The sequence below is a fragment of the Lissotriton vulgaris genome, chromosome 10 (assembly GCF_964263255.1).
Source record: "Lissotriton vulgaris chromosome 10, aLisVul1.2, whole genome shotgun sequence".
Classification (NCBI taxonomy): domain Eukaryota; kingdom Metazoa; phylum Chordata; class Amphibia; order Caudata; family Salamandridae; genus Lissotriton; species Lissotriton vulgaris.
The window spans coordinates 69,624,660-69,642,173 of NC_141698.1; the positions used below are offsets into that span (position 1 = coordinate 69,624,660).

The 17,514-nt window shown below is 44.9% G+C and overlaps 1 protein-coding gene across 1 annotated transcript in view; it reads right to left on the reverse strand.

Annotated features, from left to right (window-relative positions):
- Window positions 1-12,751: 12,751 nt before the first annotated feature.
- NDUFB10 (NADH:ubiquinone oxidoreductase subunit B10) overlaps window positions 12,752-17,514 on the reverse strand; it is a 31,716-nt gene continuing 26,953 nt past the window's right edge. Inside the window, exon 4 of the mRNA XM_086942382.1 lies at window positions 12,752-13,178. Within this exon, the coding sequence (XP_086798508.1) occupies window positions 13,075-13,178 (104 nt within the window). The 3' untranslated portion in view covers window positions 12,752-13,074. The remainder of the gene's footprint in view (window positions 13,179-17,514) is intronic.

Genomic DNA, 17,514 nt, shown 5'->3' on the forward strand with positions numbered 1-17,514 from the left:
GGACAAACTGTGACCTGAAGAATAACCGAGCCCCTGGATGGTGCAGGCTTGGTACCTCGAACACACCCAACAAGTTGGAGCTGTGCACTTGCTGACATTGTGATAGAAGCTGTGCACTTGCCCTCTTTGTGTCTTGCTTCCCGTGACTGTGTCTATGACGTTATAGACGTTGTTCCAGAAGGTTTTGACTCTGGGGCATTCGTATATCATGTGGGATAGATCTCCTGTTGCCTTCTGGCAATTCCAGCATGTGTTGCTCTCGCTAGCTCCCACTTTCCCTAGTTTCGCTGGTGTCCAGTGCAGCCTGTGGAGTAACCAGTATTTGGAGAGTGCTAGTTGTGGCGTGATTTTGTTTTTGGACGCTGACGTCCATAGTCTCTCTCTTCCTCATTTAGCGGTCTTTGTATGGTCTCCTCCCAAAAGGCCAGTGTCTTATTGTTTAGAGTTGTGGTGTGATTAACTTGTAAATTTGCGCTGTTTGGTGACCTGTCTTGTTTAAGTTTTGTGCGTACTGTATGATGGTGGGTTTAAGTTTCGAGAGGCTTGCTTTGGTGATTGCTGCTTTGATTTTTAGGAATTCGTAGAACTCCTGGTCTGGTAGGGCGGTTGTCTGCTGTAGTGCCTTGTAGGTGAGTGGGTTGTTCCCTGCTTCTAGTTGTGACGGCGTTGTGATGCCTCTGCTATACCATTCCTTGCTGTCTAGCGTTTTGCCCTTGTATATGACTTTGGTATTGTGCCACAGTGACTCCCATTTGGTGCCTTTGATACTTACTGTCATTTCCTTGTCTACTCTCAGCAGCGCTGTCTTTGTGTTGCGGATAATTGCGTTTTTGGCCTCTGGGTGATTGTGCGCCGTGAGAGCCATAATTGGGTCTGCACCTCCTAGAATACGTCACGGGAAGCAAGACACAAAGAGGACTAGCGGGGATAGCCACTGCCTTCCTAGCAACAGAACTTCCGTCCAAAGAAGTACGAGACCTGGTCGATGTACTCCTGACGGCTGCGGTGAAAACTATCTTGGGTAACTGGAAGGACACCAGCAAAGCCACCTTCAAACGCTGGTTCAACTGGGTAACCTTCCTCCGGGGGGCAGACAACATCACTGCCAAGCAAATGACGGCGAATCATACTGCCAAAGACCACATGTGGGAAGCTCTCGACGCCTATCTGGAGCAGTGACCCCCCTCCTTTTCTTTCTCCCTTCTCTCTCTAGGCCCCCACCAGGCTGCAACATTGTAAGAACAGTACAAAGTATGACGACTGTTTTGTTTTTGTATATGGAAAAATATACTCAATAAAATATTTTGAGATAAAGATGAAAAAAAAAGCTGTGCACTTGCTGACATTAATGTGATAGAATCATGAAAGGCGTCGAGCAGGAAGTTTATGCTACAAAATAGAATGCTCTACCCCAAGAATATATAGCTCACACAGAGTATAGGGGGGGCACAACAGGTGTCTAGAGTATCTCCCAAGTGCAGATTTCTCTCAGTTGTGCAACCATGGCCCATACCGGATATGCAAAAGCAAGACTTATTCGGATGTCTTTAAAAGGCATCCTTTTTTTATTGCCAGTTATTCCCACCAGATTCTCAGGTGGTGAGGAACTGCTGTACGTTTTTTGTAGCAGAGTGACTGAATATCATGGTCCTGAAGAATGCCCCGCACATTAGATGTCATATAGGGCAGAAACATGTTGACCACAACACAGGGTGTACATCCATAACCGTTTCACGTTGCTTTTAACCTCTACCCTTTAGGACACTAATACAATCTGTAGTTCCTATTGATAGTTTTAATGCACTTTTTTCTTGTTGCACTCTGACCATCGCCTCTACCCTAAAGGTATTTAAAACGTTGACGTGCTCCTTAAAAACACTCCTCATTTCCTGAGGGAAAGTTGTAGCCCACATTGGGTACCATGTGGTTCAATGTGCTGGAGGAACCCAATGATGCATGTCACCCTCTGGTGAGTGATGGTTTTCGTCCAATACACCTGTTGTGCCCCCACCTGTCAACTCTTTTTCACTCTTGAGCACCCCGCTACCCTATACTCAGATATATAGTTAGAATCATGGCATGGTCAGCTTAGCTATTACTCCTTAAACAGTAAAGGCTCAACTGCAGAAGTGCTGAAAAGGTCATGTATTCTCATAGATCCTGTCAAAGAATAGACTGCTTGAGATGTCACCTAACCTCTTCATTGAGTTTTGGCTTGGGAGTCTACCCTTGTCCTAGTTGAGGTTGTCTGGACATACCCAGCCGCTTCCACATTTTACTGAGCTCTGCAAGAAGAGCACCTGCTTTAGCATGACTGATGTGGCCGGGTATTTTGATGTCTTTCTGAAACCACCTGGGAGGCAGAGCTCAGTGTCTCTGGTTTTGAGGTTGCATCCAATGTAACTTGTGCGTGGGTTGTTTGAGAAAAACACTAGTGTTTAGATTATGTACTGAAAATTATTACTAATTGCATCCCGAGGCAAATATGTATGCACAGAATTTACTCCTTCAGTCTTAATAAATTTTTTTGTATAGCGCCAAATCACCGGCAGGTCTCTAAGTGCTTTAGAGAGGCCCGAGGCCAGTTGGCAGTAACATAACCGCTTTACAGGGGAGGGGTATTTTAAACAGTACCTAAGGCCTCCCTGAATAGGACCGTTTTGAGATGTTTCCTGAAGGGGGGGGTGTAGGTTAATTCCAAAGGTGGTCAGGCAGTTCCAGAGTTGTGGGAGTAGGACTGAGCATGCTCTACCCCTTTGGATACCGTGTTGCAGCGTGAAGTGGTCAGGCGACAGGCTTGTAATGGCTGCTATGTACGGCCTGGAACCTAATTCTCAAGGCGATCTTAGATGTAGGCTGGGGCATTTCCATAAATTGCTTTATGGGCAATGCAGAGAACCTTGAACTTAATTCTCTGCTTAATGGGGAGCCAGTGTAGCTTACACAGTAGAGGGGTGGTGTGAGCGCTCCTGGGAAGCCTAAATATCAACCTGGCTGCATCGTTCAGTATCACTTCCAGCATGTGGATTAATTTCTGGGGAGGCAGATTTATTGGGCATTCCCATAGTCTAGTCTGTATATAATTGTAGCTGACATCGTCTGTAATGTCATTGAGAGGATAGGAACCAATTTCCACAGCTTTCTCATGAGCCCTATACAGGTACAAACCACTGAATTAACTTGGTTGGCCATGGGGCGCTCGAAGTCTATTTTTAAGTCCATGCTTTTTACAACGGATACTGGGGTGGGTGCATCGCCCTGCTCTTGGGGCCAGAAAAGGTTATTCCAGGGGTTATTTTTTGTAGGGATGACAAGGACTTCTGTTTTGTCTGGGTTAATTTTTATTGAATTAGTTGTCATCCAGGTTACTATAAATCTAATAAGTCTGCTATTTCGGAGAAGCCCCTGCACTGACTTTTCCCTCTCCTATTGGGATACAGGAGGCTATACCCCCCCCCCCCCACCCCCCCCCACCAACTATCTCTTCCTTTTTACAATGGTTCAGAAGTTTGTTTTTTCAAACCTTGAAATGGAATAGTGGGAGTTTGGACGGGGATGAGGTTTAGGCCTCTGGGTAATGCTGATTACTGTTAATCACCATTGTCAATCCTTACATCATGAGGATGTATACCAACCTGAATATGTAATTTTTATAATGCTAGAAATAAAATGCAACACTTTATGAACTCATCTTCTTATCCCTTGCTGTACTGCACTCTGAGCTGAGAAACCAAAAGCATCAGAAATTACATCTCCTTTATGTAATGTGGAAGGAAGGTGTTGGGGAAAGCCTTTGTAGCTGCAGCACAGACGTCTGCAACAGAAGTTCTTTTAAAAGCATCCCATTAATCTGTCCCTGTGCACAACCTAAAGAAATTACCACCCCAACCAAGCATTAAAAAAGCAATAGGTCTTGCCTTTCATTAAGTGAAAGCCAGTTGCTTTGCTATACAATACCATTATGAAAGCAAATGGCTTTAAACTTAAAGGTGAGACCTATTGGATTTTCAATGCTTGTTTTTAATTAACCCTATTGGCCACGCAATCTTGGGAGTAACTTCTACAGGTAAAGCACTACCTCTAAGACTCTTCCTGTTAATTTGTCTGATCCCAGTCAGAGTTTTCTGCGATTTTATATGCTTGAGAGAGTTGGGAAACTCCACGACACATTTTAAAAATGCTTTCTTGTTTCCTGCAACATTAGGGTGGCAGGAAGAGGAGGTGGATCATGCTTCTTCAGCCATAGAAAAATTGTAGTGAAAATTTGATTAGAAAGTACTTTTAACAGCACCCTACTTATCTCGTGTGGTACCCAGTGCTCTTGCAGTTAGCAATTGCACCGCCCTGGTAGAATCTCCGTTACACTCTCCAATCCGCGCCTTGTAACAGTGGTCATGTCTGCGCTTGGTGCTTATGCAACTGAAAGGTTAGATCTTTGAAAGATGAGGCTCATCTGAAATGGCGGAGGCAGACCAAGGTTGAAATTGGTCTTCTATTCAGTTGCGGTGTCATCTCTTCCTTGCAGCCTATTTGAGGTGCTTGTCATAACAATTTTTAATTTCTTCTGGAAGGTTTCAACCTGGGATTATCAGTTGCAAGTTTACAAGTCCAGTTGGCAGAAATAGAGGAGTTTAGGGAGCCATGGTGGGAATTGTGTGATCGTTCATATCTAGGCTTTTTAAAGTTTTCATATTACATCCAACTAGAAAAATCTTTGTTCCTCCCTCCGCGTTAAGTTTGGTTCTGAACGTTCTTCGGGAGCCGCCCTTTGAACCTCTGTCAGTTTTGTCTTTAGGTAAAAGTTGTTTTTTGTAGTGCCCATGATAACTTTGAGGTGCTTGGGAGATTTGAAGTAGTTAGTGATTTCTCCTCCATATTTTAAAGTCCTTTCAAATGATTTGATTTTAAAACCCGGAAAATCTTTTTTTTTTTTTTTTTCCCAAAAGATATTTTCTTTTACAAGATGTGATTATTCCTGGCGTTCCAGAGGGTTTGGAAGGTAGTCATTTGGGGCCCGATGTCGGTAAACTCCAATTTACCACTTCTTAAATACCGAATCATACCGATTCGGTATTTAAGAAGTGGTAAATTGGAGGGGGGGAGATGTGGGTATTTCAGAATCGGTAAATACCGAATCTGTAAGATTCGGTATTTACCGATTCTGTAAATACCGAATCGGTATCCCCCATTGATTCCTATGGGCCTTGAAGCCCATAGGAATCAATGTGCATTACCGAATCGGTATTTACCGATTCGGTAATTATCGATTTCTGCGAGGGTGCAGGAGGTGTCACTTTGACACTCTCTAGCACCCTCAATACTGGCTTGTGTGCCATGTGGCACACAGACATGCCCTAGGGGCATGTCTGTCACATGGCATAGGTGTGCATGCACACATGTGCATGCACACCTGGATTCGGTATTTTAACACCCAATTGGATTGGGTGTTAAAATACCGAATCTGAAGGGCCTGTGGGACTGAAAGTAGTCCCACCTACATCCCGAATTTTAAAACTCGGTAAACTTACCGATTCGGTATTTTTCAAATTCGGTAATTTTACCGAATTGGTAAAATACCGAATCGGACAAAAAGGTCCCCTACATCTCAAAAGGCCAAATACCGGTCGGAAACGGCCGAATTCGGCCGTTTCCGACCGGTATTGGCCACCTACATCGGGCCCTTAATGTTTTTAGATGTATGCAGTGAAGTTTTGCGGTACTTAAGAGCACAGACTTTGTTTGAAATTGGACCTTATCCTAAACGTTTTGCTAAATTTCCCATAATCAATTGTTGCTTAATACTCGGACCACTTCTACACATACAGTAATCACTTGGAATTTATAGCAGTATTCCAGGCCCAGTGATTGGTGAACACATGCTATATTAGAAAGGTGTAACATAACACATCCACGACTACCTTGTTCCGATGTTAAACTCAAAATAATTTGAATAGTTTCATGAAATTCTAAAAACTGCTTCCAAGTCCCTTTTCTCTTTCGCCAAATTCACTCCGTCCAGCCCAGCCGTAGATCACTTTAAATCCACTAAAATTAACAAATGCTGGGAAAGCCAAAAGGTCGGGCTTGCTTAAACATGAAAATACAGGTATTCAAAAATGTTCAGACTGTGCCATGCCTCTGTTCCGCCAACTCTTTCCACGGCTCCTGCTTTATTCGAGCTGTTTAGATATTTCCCAAGCTTGCGTGACACCTGCACCATAAGCTTCGGGAAAAATAAACCGCAACATCATATCCATGGGAGGAAAAGCAGGGCAATGAATAACAAACAGTTTTTTCTAACTCCATTACTTCCCACAAAACGTATGCAGTCCATCCAAGCAGGAGAGGGGACAAATGCACAAAGGGGCGCACATGTGCCCCCTTGGAGGCACCCTATGGACCTGAGTAAACGGGTCTCAGAAGGGCCCCCTTTGTATCCTCACCGTATTTAAAGAAATTCATAAGCTTCCAATCAAACTCTTAAAAACGTATTTGGCTCATCTACATGCCTAGAAGTGTGCATTGTGTTGCCAGTGGATTGTGTTGCCATGTACTCCCCTCCTAGCATACCGACCATCTCAAGAAGAGTTTGGGGGCTCAGTGAGAGTGCCTCATTATAGCGCTCTACATTTGACGAATGGTTAGTTTGGGGTTTCTTTGTAGAACCTTTTAGGATTACCAGTTTTGCTCTATGTATGGTACCAATGTAATGCCAAATTATTCTTTAAATATTTTCCTATTAAATCTGGAAATATTTTCAGATTTGAGCAGACTTGGCAGAAGCTATGGTGGACGATCATATTAATCTTTCTTAGATCAATTCCAATATGTTAAGAAAACAAGCTCATGGAAATATGTAGGGCCTGTCCCCCACGTGCACATCTTACAGCAAGGTCTCCATCTTGCACGCATCATGCGTACACACCCCTCTTTGCCTTCAGATGCCCGAGTCTCTGCACCCTCACTCACCTTCCCACAGACACTCACTTCCAAATTTGTGTAACTATCAGTGCATAATTACTTACTGCATTCAGTTATGGGGGGGTTCAAAGGTAACCAGTCAACGAATAACTTGGGTTAAGTAGCCCAGCATGCAACTTGGCTGAGCTTCTATATAATAAGTATTGTCTCTAGCAAGATCAGTCTCCGTTAATAGGTACCACTGGGCTTTGCCTCATGGTCCCGCCTTCCTTTCTGATACAGCAGGACATTCTGAAATCTGCAGCAAAGTAAGCAATCTAGGTTTTCTCCAGCAAGGGCCTGATGACAAGTTTTGGTGTTATTTAACACACCTGATAAATGACGATACCATGGTGTACATAACACTTATTATGAGTTTGAGGCAAATAAAGTGTGGATTTTGGTGCTAAAAGCATGCACAAAAGGGACTTTAAGCATGGGTCTGAATTAACCGACCCACTTGTAATCAGGTCAACAATATGACACAAATTTGGACTGTCTTTAAACTATCTCCCTGTAAGTGACTCTGTATAAACATGTACAACACTTACCGGTATATCTGTTCATGGTTTTAGAAATTTCAGAAAAAGTGCATTTCACAAACAAACCTTTTTCTGGTACCCTTTACAGGAAAGCCGATTGTCAACTTTTACTGCAATTAATACGCTCATTTGCAGTTTAGTATTTTTAACAGGAGAACATGGTTAGCCGTAAACCATGGTCATATTACCATTTCATTTATGACGAGAGAAAAAATATGGAAAAATCTTTAAAGTGCTTTGAAGGCAGACGGTGTACCGAAAAATTTTTTAGAATGGCCTATGCATTCATGAACACATCTTCAACCATGTTCCAAGTATGAGGAACATCTATAGGGCATGGATCAAAGAAGGATAGGACCACATCGTCTCAAATATCAGACCCTTGCCTAGCAGAATTTAATGAGCCATCAGTATCTGCTGTATATCACTCACAGCCCAACACGATAGTGGATAAAACTCTGTAGGTCAGCAGAGACCTACTCAAGAGACTGAATAAATGTACCTTGTAGGTGGCACACATGCAGCTTTCAGTTTACAAAATCTCTTCAAGATACCTCAAGAGCAAGCCGGCAGATCTTGATAGACCCTTCATCTCAAGTGCTCCGCATTCAAACATTGTCCGGCCAAAAGATTAGCACATCAAAATGAAATCCAACATGATCTCATCACGTTAGCTACCCACTTCCACCAGCTCCCATAGTATGGGTGCAGACAAAAGTAGAGGACACGTCTCGCCCAAAACGTTAAACACATGTGGGTTTCTTTCCTACTGCTGAAGGGGTGGGTATATCCGAGGCCTTTTTGCTTTACATGAAGCTTTATCATATATGGACATGGCATGCTAGAGGGCACACTGGAGCCTTCTGCCTGCAGCATCCGTGCTGCAACAACTTTGGTCCTTTGTGGAAGAGGTGTGGTGCAGCGGCCAGGGCGACGGACACTGGGGATCATGGTTCGATTCCCAGCTTCGGCAGCAGGGGTCTGCCAAGCACCATGTGACTCTGGGCAATAGCTTGCGTAATCTTCCCGACGGCCCCCAGCGCCTTGACACCTTCGGGTAATTGTTCGCGCTTTACAAATACTGGACATTTACAGCCGGTAAGAGATAAGTCCTTGACCCAAGCATACATACTCTCAACCCATCCAAAGGCGATCTAGAACTGGCGAGAAGAAACTTAGAAAAGACACCATCTTCTTCCTCAGACAGGTCTGGAGCAGTGACCTGGCTCCTGGTCTGGAAAATTCAGCTTTCCCACAGTGACCATAGTGGTTACTGCTCTTCTAGTTTCTTTTATCTTTCCATCATTCTATGGGAAGAAAGGAAGCATTTTCAGCTCCTAGTATCAGACAGCTAAGAAAGGTCATCTGAAGACCAGTGAAGATCAGCTTCCTACCTTCGCCTAATTGACATAACTTCTCACCGCAGTGACATCCTTCTCTCTCAACATACGGTGTCCAAACTCTAGACATGACAGAGGATGCAGGCTACTTGTTTTGGCAAATTACACCCCATTATCTTGGGCTTCAAATGTCTTAGCAGTAGGCATTCCGCTCACGAGAAATATGGCGACCTTCTCAGGAGTCGCGGAGCATGAGTCTGTTTGTAAGGAAACAGACTTTTTGCAGATAAAGCCCCACTTTTGCCCCCATTTTGACTTCAGGGTACTTACTGGTGTAATGGCTCTGTAATGCCCGAATCCTGCTAAACAGGACTCCGTCCGTGCATGTGATCTGACCCTTAAAATGGTGAGTTTGTTGTCCCTAATTGGCATAACCCACCTTCCTTTTAAGCCTCTGGTATATGGTACCTGGGGCATGTAGGTTGAGGTGTCTCTTGTGGACTGCAACACTAGTCGTGCCCCACAACAAGAAGGTACAACGTGTTGCCCAGTATGCTAACCTGACATTGCCCTTTAAAGTAATGGTAAAGCACAACTCTCTCCTTTAAATGTATGTAAGTGACCCTATGGGTGGCCGAATAAGCCCTACGGGCCTAATTATGGGTCGGACTGCCAGACTCACGGTAGGAGCGGTCCAGTCACAGCTGTACTGGCAGTACGACCGCCATATTTTACGTTTGGCGGTCGAACTGCCATTTGATTGCTGGAACCGCATTCCCTGGTGCTGGCGTGGTGGTCAGGGGCTCTGAGTATGCTGGCAGTGCCGTTTTGGCACAGCCATGCATATTTTGAGTTTCCTGACCATCAGCCTTACATGGCGGTCAGTACAGCCATGTAAAAGCTGGCCGTGGGGACACAAAGGGTCCCCCCTTGTCCCATGCAGGTAAGTACATGTGTGCTCCAAGCGCAAGAATCCTCCCCACCCCCAGATCCAGACGGCATGGACTTTACATTCCATGACGTGCTGGAATGCGCTGTGGTGGGCCCACACAGGACAGTATTAAAGGCTCATTGAGCCTTTTTACTGCTCTGCCGCATTGGCAAGTTCAGAGTTACAGGCTGGCAACCCAGTTCTGCTAACTTCTAAAAGTGCATTAAATCAGATTTAATGGATAAATCTAATTAATGTCACTGTTGGGCAAAGTGTAACTTTAGAACATGTCCCCTTAGTTGCCCAAGATCCCAATTAATGACGTACACAGGGCTTGTCCTGCAGACAGCCTTCTGCCCTCCTAGGTAGACATGCTAATGCCACATCTCTGGGGGTTTATAAGGAGTTCTGAGTGTCAAGAGTGGGACTTTATGTTGGGAGTGAGCAGAATGGTGCTTCCTGGGAAAGACAGATGCCACGCTTCCCAGGAAGTGGTTATCAATAACTACCAACCTCATCTTACCCAAAGAGTATTTTTCGAAGATAAATAGGACACCCCTGGCACCCAAAACTCAGATTGCAAATGACCCGGAAGAAGGGTCAAAAAAGACTCATGTTGCACTGAGGGACCAGCAAAGGGAGGGTGCACCGTCAAGGACTGCACCTGCTGGGCAGCGAACTGACAACTGTGCCTGCGCCTGCCCTGCTCAAGAAGTTGCATGCCGAGCAAACCAAAGAAACTCCAAGGGCCATCTTCGTGGAACCGAGGGACCAGCAAGAAGACCCGCTTCAACTGCGTCGCACCCACAGCATCCTTCATCCCTCGGAATCCATTGCAATGTTGATAAAGTACCTGGAACTGGTGGAAGACTGCTTCTTCTGTGGAGGCAACTGTTTCGAAGGACCTTGTTCATCCCCTTGACAAGCTCCCCACCAGAGTTGGTTGCTCCAAGTAACTAACAGACCACATAGAAACTCTTTCAAGGAAACTGGGGCAAGTGTCAAAGTTTCAAAAATGTTGAATCTGCCAATGCTTGTTCGCAGTGGAGTGAAATGCTTTGGTTTATTGTTACTTGTAAATTCCATATCTCTGTATCATTCTGGTGGATTTTTTGTTTTGGCACCTAAATTCTTATAAAAATATAATATATATATTTTTTTAATTGGTGTCGGATTTCTTGATTGTGGTGTTTCTCTTCTTCAATTGTTTTGGTGCCAGTTTTAAATGCTTTAGAATTGTTCCTTTGTGTAAGCCGTGCAGCACCGAGCCACAGCTACCCAGGATTGAGCTGAAGGTTTGACAAGTGAAACCTAAGGGTCCTAAAGGGTTTGGTAAGTGTATTACACGGTGAGGATGCACAACCAAACCATATACAGTGGAGAAGTGTGGCTCACTGGTTAGAGCAGGCAGACCCTGAAGCAGAGGTCAGACCCGGGACCAGGGTTCAATTCCCGAAGCGGCAGGGTCTTGAGCCCAAATGTCCACAGACTCGATAATTCTCGCTTCGGTGCCTACTCTAATCATGGGTTCACACTCTGCAACTCTGGGCATTAGCTTGCTTAATCTCCACAACGGCCCCCCTGCGGCGGGATGCCTGGCTTTCACCTTGGGGATGCCCTGTAGGGGCTATCTCACAGGGAAAAGCCAAGACGGGTTCCCAATGGAAGCGCCGAGATGCCTTCCCGTGATTCGAGCGCTATATAAGAAGACATACAAAAATATATATATATATATGCAAGGAAACTTCTTCGCGGTAAAGAAGAACAAAGACCCTTGGGGAAACGTTTGGAGGCTTTTAATGTGAACACATGGCGGATGCAATTCTGGCCGATGTTTTGCCGTCTTCAGCGCCCAAAGCCTCCACAGGTAAGTGTGCACCTTAGCCAAAGTTCCACCTCTTTTTAAACCAGTTGTTCCTAGTTCGCACCACCCCCAGTGCTTCCACTCAGCACACCTGTGTAGCATCCCTTGTGCTATGGGAAACTACACATCCCAGAATCCCCCGTAGAGAGTCCCTGGCGGTCGATGCTGGGGGGGTGGATTGTTGTTACCTTCCAATGTGCGTCCATGAGGGAAGATGGCCAAAGTGCGCCCTGGGACACACCAACAAATTGCTGATGCGACTCCCGGCTTTATTGTCCACAGCAAAACCTCCTCCGTCTCCCCATGCCGCCTCCACCTCTGATTCCAGGAGTTAATGTGACAGGGGCTGCAGAACAGTGTCTGCCGCCCAACACATATATATATAAAATACACCCACTTTCCTAACACTATCCCACTGTAACGGATAATGCTCTGGGAGTCATAAGGAAGTATCACTGGGATCCGTAATGGCTGAATTAAGAGGTGCCACAGCCTCCACCACCAAAATATCCTAGTTTAGGTTCTGCTGAGTGGATAATTCAGGGCAGTATTCTGTGAGAAACAATCATTTTCAGGAGTACTCCGACTAGAATTCTGATGGGTACACGGAGACCCAGTAATTGTGATGGTAATATTCTGTGGCACAGTAAACTGTTATGGACATATTCTGTGGCACAGTGCGTCTCCACAGCACCATAACTGATGGACTATTTCTGTACCATGGTAATTTTGATGCTGCTCTGCAATACAAATGATGACCCTTGGGACTACTGGTAAAGGACTCTCTCTTAGGAAGAGTGATTGGCATTAACATCATCTACCTACAGATAATGGGCAGGTAGTTCTACCTAGACGGCTACACACACAAAACATACAGCTCGCAGCAAGTATTTGCTCATTGATAATTATGGTGACTGAGTGCACTGGCCCACACAACACTAGAAGCTCGTACCTAAATAAAATATATGGTGGGTGGAATCTGCTGGCTTGGACAGTGCTCTTGCCCATCAGTAGTGGATGAACACCCTCCATTGAATATAAAGGATACAATAATCAAACCTGTATGTAGCATGGTACCTAGGCCCACACTTTTAAACAAAAAGACCAGTTTATATTTTTGTTATAGATACTTTATTGTACAGCTAGGTAAGAATCCACGTAGGCTGCTAATAGATACCAACCGAACATCTCGGAATCAATAAACCTCATAGTGCCCTTAACAAAACGCCAGATTCACAGCTTTGGGTTCTGATATCCGATTCCTTCTGGAGCAATTGTTAAAATGGATTGCAGACATTAACCGCAGAAGGATGTTGAAGTCAATAAGACTATTTTCTCAAAAGTCTGAAAACACTGCAATATCCACTGATTGATTTGGGGCCAAGGGGCACAGACACATTCCCACAATGGAGGTCGGAAGAGAGTAAACAACTCCGATTAGGATTCAGCAGCTTCTGCCTGGGCTTTTCTTTCATCAATCATTCTATGTTTCTGCTTCATGAGGCACTTCCGGGCATTCCCATACGCGCCCAGGTCCGCATCTGCAAAACAAGAACCACAGTGAACAGACGGTCCATAGTCTATTATGGGATTCAGCCTACAGGTCATACACCTCTACATCTTGTTACTCAGCCTTCCCAGACAACCTGAGAACAAAATCTCAGGGCGTCATTCATACAAGTTGTAAAGTTCAAATGTATGCTACCAGGTTGGTGCTAAACTTAAAAGCTAAAGATCACATTTCGCAAGCTTTTTTGCTTCTCTCCACTTGCTTCTGGCTAAGAAGCACATTTATTTGCCTTACTTGCAAAACGGCCATTGTTTTAGCTAGTCAGTTCTTAAAAAGTGTTTTAAGTGGTGTTACATTTCATGATTACATCAAGATGTCAAATGTAATATGTATAATGTTATGCTCTGTCATGCTCATGGAATTCAGTCTCTGGCAGTTCTGTCAGGGTTTTTATTAACTACTTGTTAAGGAGCAATGCCTTTTATTTACGTGTTGGTTTTTAATACATAAATGAAAAGGCATTGTCATTTACAATGCCAATAGCTTAAACTCTCACAAATGCGGGACCTATTGCGTTGCAAATGCTTGTTTTATTAGGGGCCTGTGTTAAAAGGGGAAAAATACTGTTTGAGTTTGTCCTAACACCGAGGGGTGTCCAGTGCAGGTCTGGGAGAACCGGGTAAAGGCCATATAATCTGTACCCACCTCAGCTCATAAACAAAAGCAGGCTCTGGTGTGCAAAGGAATCCTCGAAAACAGAGAGGTGTGGCATCGAATCCGATTGATGCTCCAAGGCATGTTGATGTCAAAAACATATAAACACCTATAAAATAACATAACAATAACATGATATAGCATATCCCAACAGGCCGTGATGTGGCCCAGGGCCCGCGGAGTCGAGCTTGCACCAGTTTAGTGCGCATGCGTCGAGGATGGAACCGACTGCAGCATTGCAGTTCTGCTCCATATTTCGGATGCCTTCGATACGGCTCCTGTTCTGGAAGGACGCCCTTAAAGGGCCGGCTCTTACCCCCCACAGCTGCCGGAGCCCGTCACTGTCACTAAACACTCTGAGGTAGCAACTGAAAGGACAGCTTCTACCTCCTGCGTGCACAGTGTAGGAATGCACAGCGATTGATTGGCTGTCAAACACCTCCTGATCAGGAGAATCCCAAAATGATGTATTGACATGCAAAGTTACCGTACCAGTTTACAGAACTAGTGCTGTGCCAATCCGTTCACCCCAGCTCTGCTTCTCCCACACACTGCTCCCACATTCACTTCTTATTTTAAGTCGGAGTCTGCAGAATGAAATACCCTTTGGCAAAATATTAGTATTCTGCATTTGTTGGTGGTGGATGAAATTTACCAAGTAGCCTTTTGGCAACATTGGCATTTTATGTGATACATCACAAAGTTTGCAATGAGATATTTTTTTTAAATAAAAATAAAGGGTGAAAAGGCTAACCAGGGATGGTTTTGCTTAAGAAAAACGAGCAAAATCTCAGAAATTCTTTCTCCTGCTAAAAGGTTTTTGGTGGGAAATTTCAGCGAGACAAAAGTTTATGTGGACATTTTTTGGAAGTGTTTTTCCCCTCTCAGCAGTATTTTTTCTCATGCAGCCTTACGGATCTTACCCAGATAGCAACAAGTGCAAAACAAGCATTGGAAATGCAATAGGTCTCGCATTAGAAAAGTTGGAGCTATTGGTCTTGTAAATTACAAATATTTTATTTATGTGTTGGTTTTTAAAATAGCTAAATGGATAGCTTTGTCATTTGCAATGCCAATAGTTATAACTTTCGCGAATGTGACACCTATAGCATTTGGAATGCAACATGTTTTGTATTTACGTGACTTAGATGGCAGCTCTGGTAGTTAGGCTACATCTCTATAGAGCACGAGCGTGCAGCAGGGGAGAGAAGCACAGAGAGGGAGCAGAGAGTGCAGCAAGGAATAGAAGCACGGAGAGGGAGCCCAAGAGTGAAGCAAGGGTGAGATGCACGGACAGGGAGCCTGAGAATGCAGCAGGGGACAGAAGTATGGAGAGGGAGACAGAGTGTATCAGGGGCGAGAAGTACGGACAGGAAGCCCAAGAGCGAAGCAAGAGAGAGAAGCAGGAGAGGGAGTCTGAGATTATAGAAAGGGAGAGAGTTGAGTATAGAAAGGGAGAAGATGAGTTTGGGAGAGAGGCATGAGAGGTGGAAGGCAGAGCAATGGAGATAGACCTGGGAAAGGAGTAACCATGGGGGAGATGAAGATGAGAACAACAGGGGAAAACTAGTGGTGTTGACTAATGCCAAAATGGTATAAATGATGCTGTGTTAGTGCTTATTGACAATCGTAGGTACCTTGAGGAGAGATGGGAAAGGGGAGGGGAGAGAAGGGAGAGTGAGGAAAGAGGGGAGCAAGGGAGGAGAGTGTGGAGAGAGAGGAGAGAGGGTAGAGGAGAGAGAAGGAAGAGTGTGGAGAGAGATGGTAGAGGGGAGGGGAGAGAAGAGTGAAGAGAGGGGGGAGAGAGAGAGGAGAGAGAGGAGACAGGAGAGAGGAGAGTTGTGAGAGGGTGGAGAGTGGTGAGAGGGAGGGTAGAGTGGGGATAGAGGGGGAGGGGAAAGTGATGGGAGAGTGAGGAGTGAGGGGAAAAAGAGAAGGGAGGAGAGAGTGATGGTGACTAACAACCATTGACGAAGCCAATAGTCCTGACTTGATGTTACTTGTTGCATTATATATCTGGATGTAATGACAGAAACTGCAAAATACAAGTCGGGCGGCACACTATGCTAAGCACAGATTTGTAGCTTACTTAATTACATTGCCCACGCCCCTTTGAGAGACACCCGCCCCCCCAGTTTTTACATCCCACTTAAAGCCCTGAGTAAGCTGGTAGCTTTGAGCAACTGGTGTAGTAGGGGTTCAGTGATTTGTAGCAGCGGCTATTTTTCTTGTATTCCTTAACCTTAAAATAACAACAACAAAAATGGAGTCGTAAAGTGGAGCTACTCTGACTCTCTGAGCATACGTTAGCTAACGCTGCTCCTAGTTTGCTTGACAACATGCAGGTCGCATTGACCAATAGCAGAGTGCGGCACATCAAAGAGGCTCTCAGCCTCCTGAGCAGTAATTAGGGATGCGATGTTAACGAGCGCCACTCAGATTCCAGGCAGCCTACGGGAGCCCGGGAGGTCTTGGGGGTCCGTGAAGACATGCCTTCTGAGCGGGAGCTAATTGAACACAAGCTGAGCTGCTAATTGGCAGGTTTAGAGGGGTCAGCAGCAACGCTCGTTCATTTATCTCAGACAATGCGAGTAGTTTTTAAAAGAACAGCGAGCCAACACGGAGGGCATTGCTGTGGGGAGGGGGGGGGGGGAGGAGAAATTAAGCTTACACATGTAATGTAGTATTGTACCGAGTTTGAGGTGTCCGGTAAGGAGGGAACTGGTAAGCATCCATTTCCAGGTGGGCATGTGTAATACTACTGGTGTATGATGACGACGTATTCATATTACAAGATGTTCTGATCAGCACTGCAGTGCTACTTGTGGCAAGGACCAACCAGGCACGATGCGGTTACCAACAATTTATGGCGCTGGGTAACACTAACAGTGCCCCACCGATAAAGACAGTATGCAGGAAAGAGAGCTCAGTGGGTTAATACATAAAGTTGTATTAACGCACTAAAGACTAACAGAGTGAACCCGGCAGGACCCTTCTATAGCTTATTATTTCTGTACAGCTGAGTGTAATAAGGGTAGGTGACTGATTACGAGACATGACAATGACTTTGACTGCTAGTCGTTGCAACTGATAATCATTTGTCGACATATGCAGAGTTTTCGTAACAATAGGTGGACACACAATGCAAGCGTTCTGATTCCTCAGTGGGGAATGAACAAAAAAAACGATTTTCTCTCACACCAAATAGTGCCATTTAAAAGTCCGAAAGGTGCTAATGAAATACTTCCAGCTGCGTGCTAACTTGAAATGTAAAAGTAAACATGGCGAAGGGTCAGGGTGTCGTGGAAGTCCTTCTCTGATAAATAATTGAAAGTACCGAGTACGGTAGCCTGGAAGGCTATACTTTATGCGTTTGACATATCAGGAAAGGAACACACTTAAAGGGGTAACCCCTTCTAAAATCACCTGTTTATTACTCTGTGACCCGGAGGCCCGCAGGCACGGCCTCGCTGTGTCCTTTTATTCTAAGAGCATTATTAGCCATCAAACAGCCCAGCATGCCCCACGACTCTCACCTGCGGCTGCGATACGATTTTGGACAGTTGTTGTTCTCCGTGCTTCGATAAAAGTTGTAGCAGCGACTAAATATTTTATGCCCGTCTGGGAGTCAATTATTCATTGGTTGTTCAATC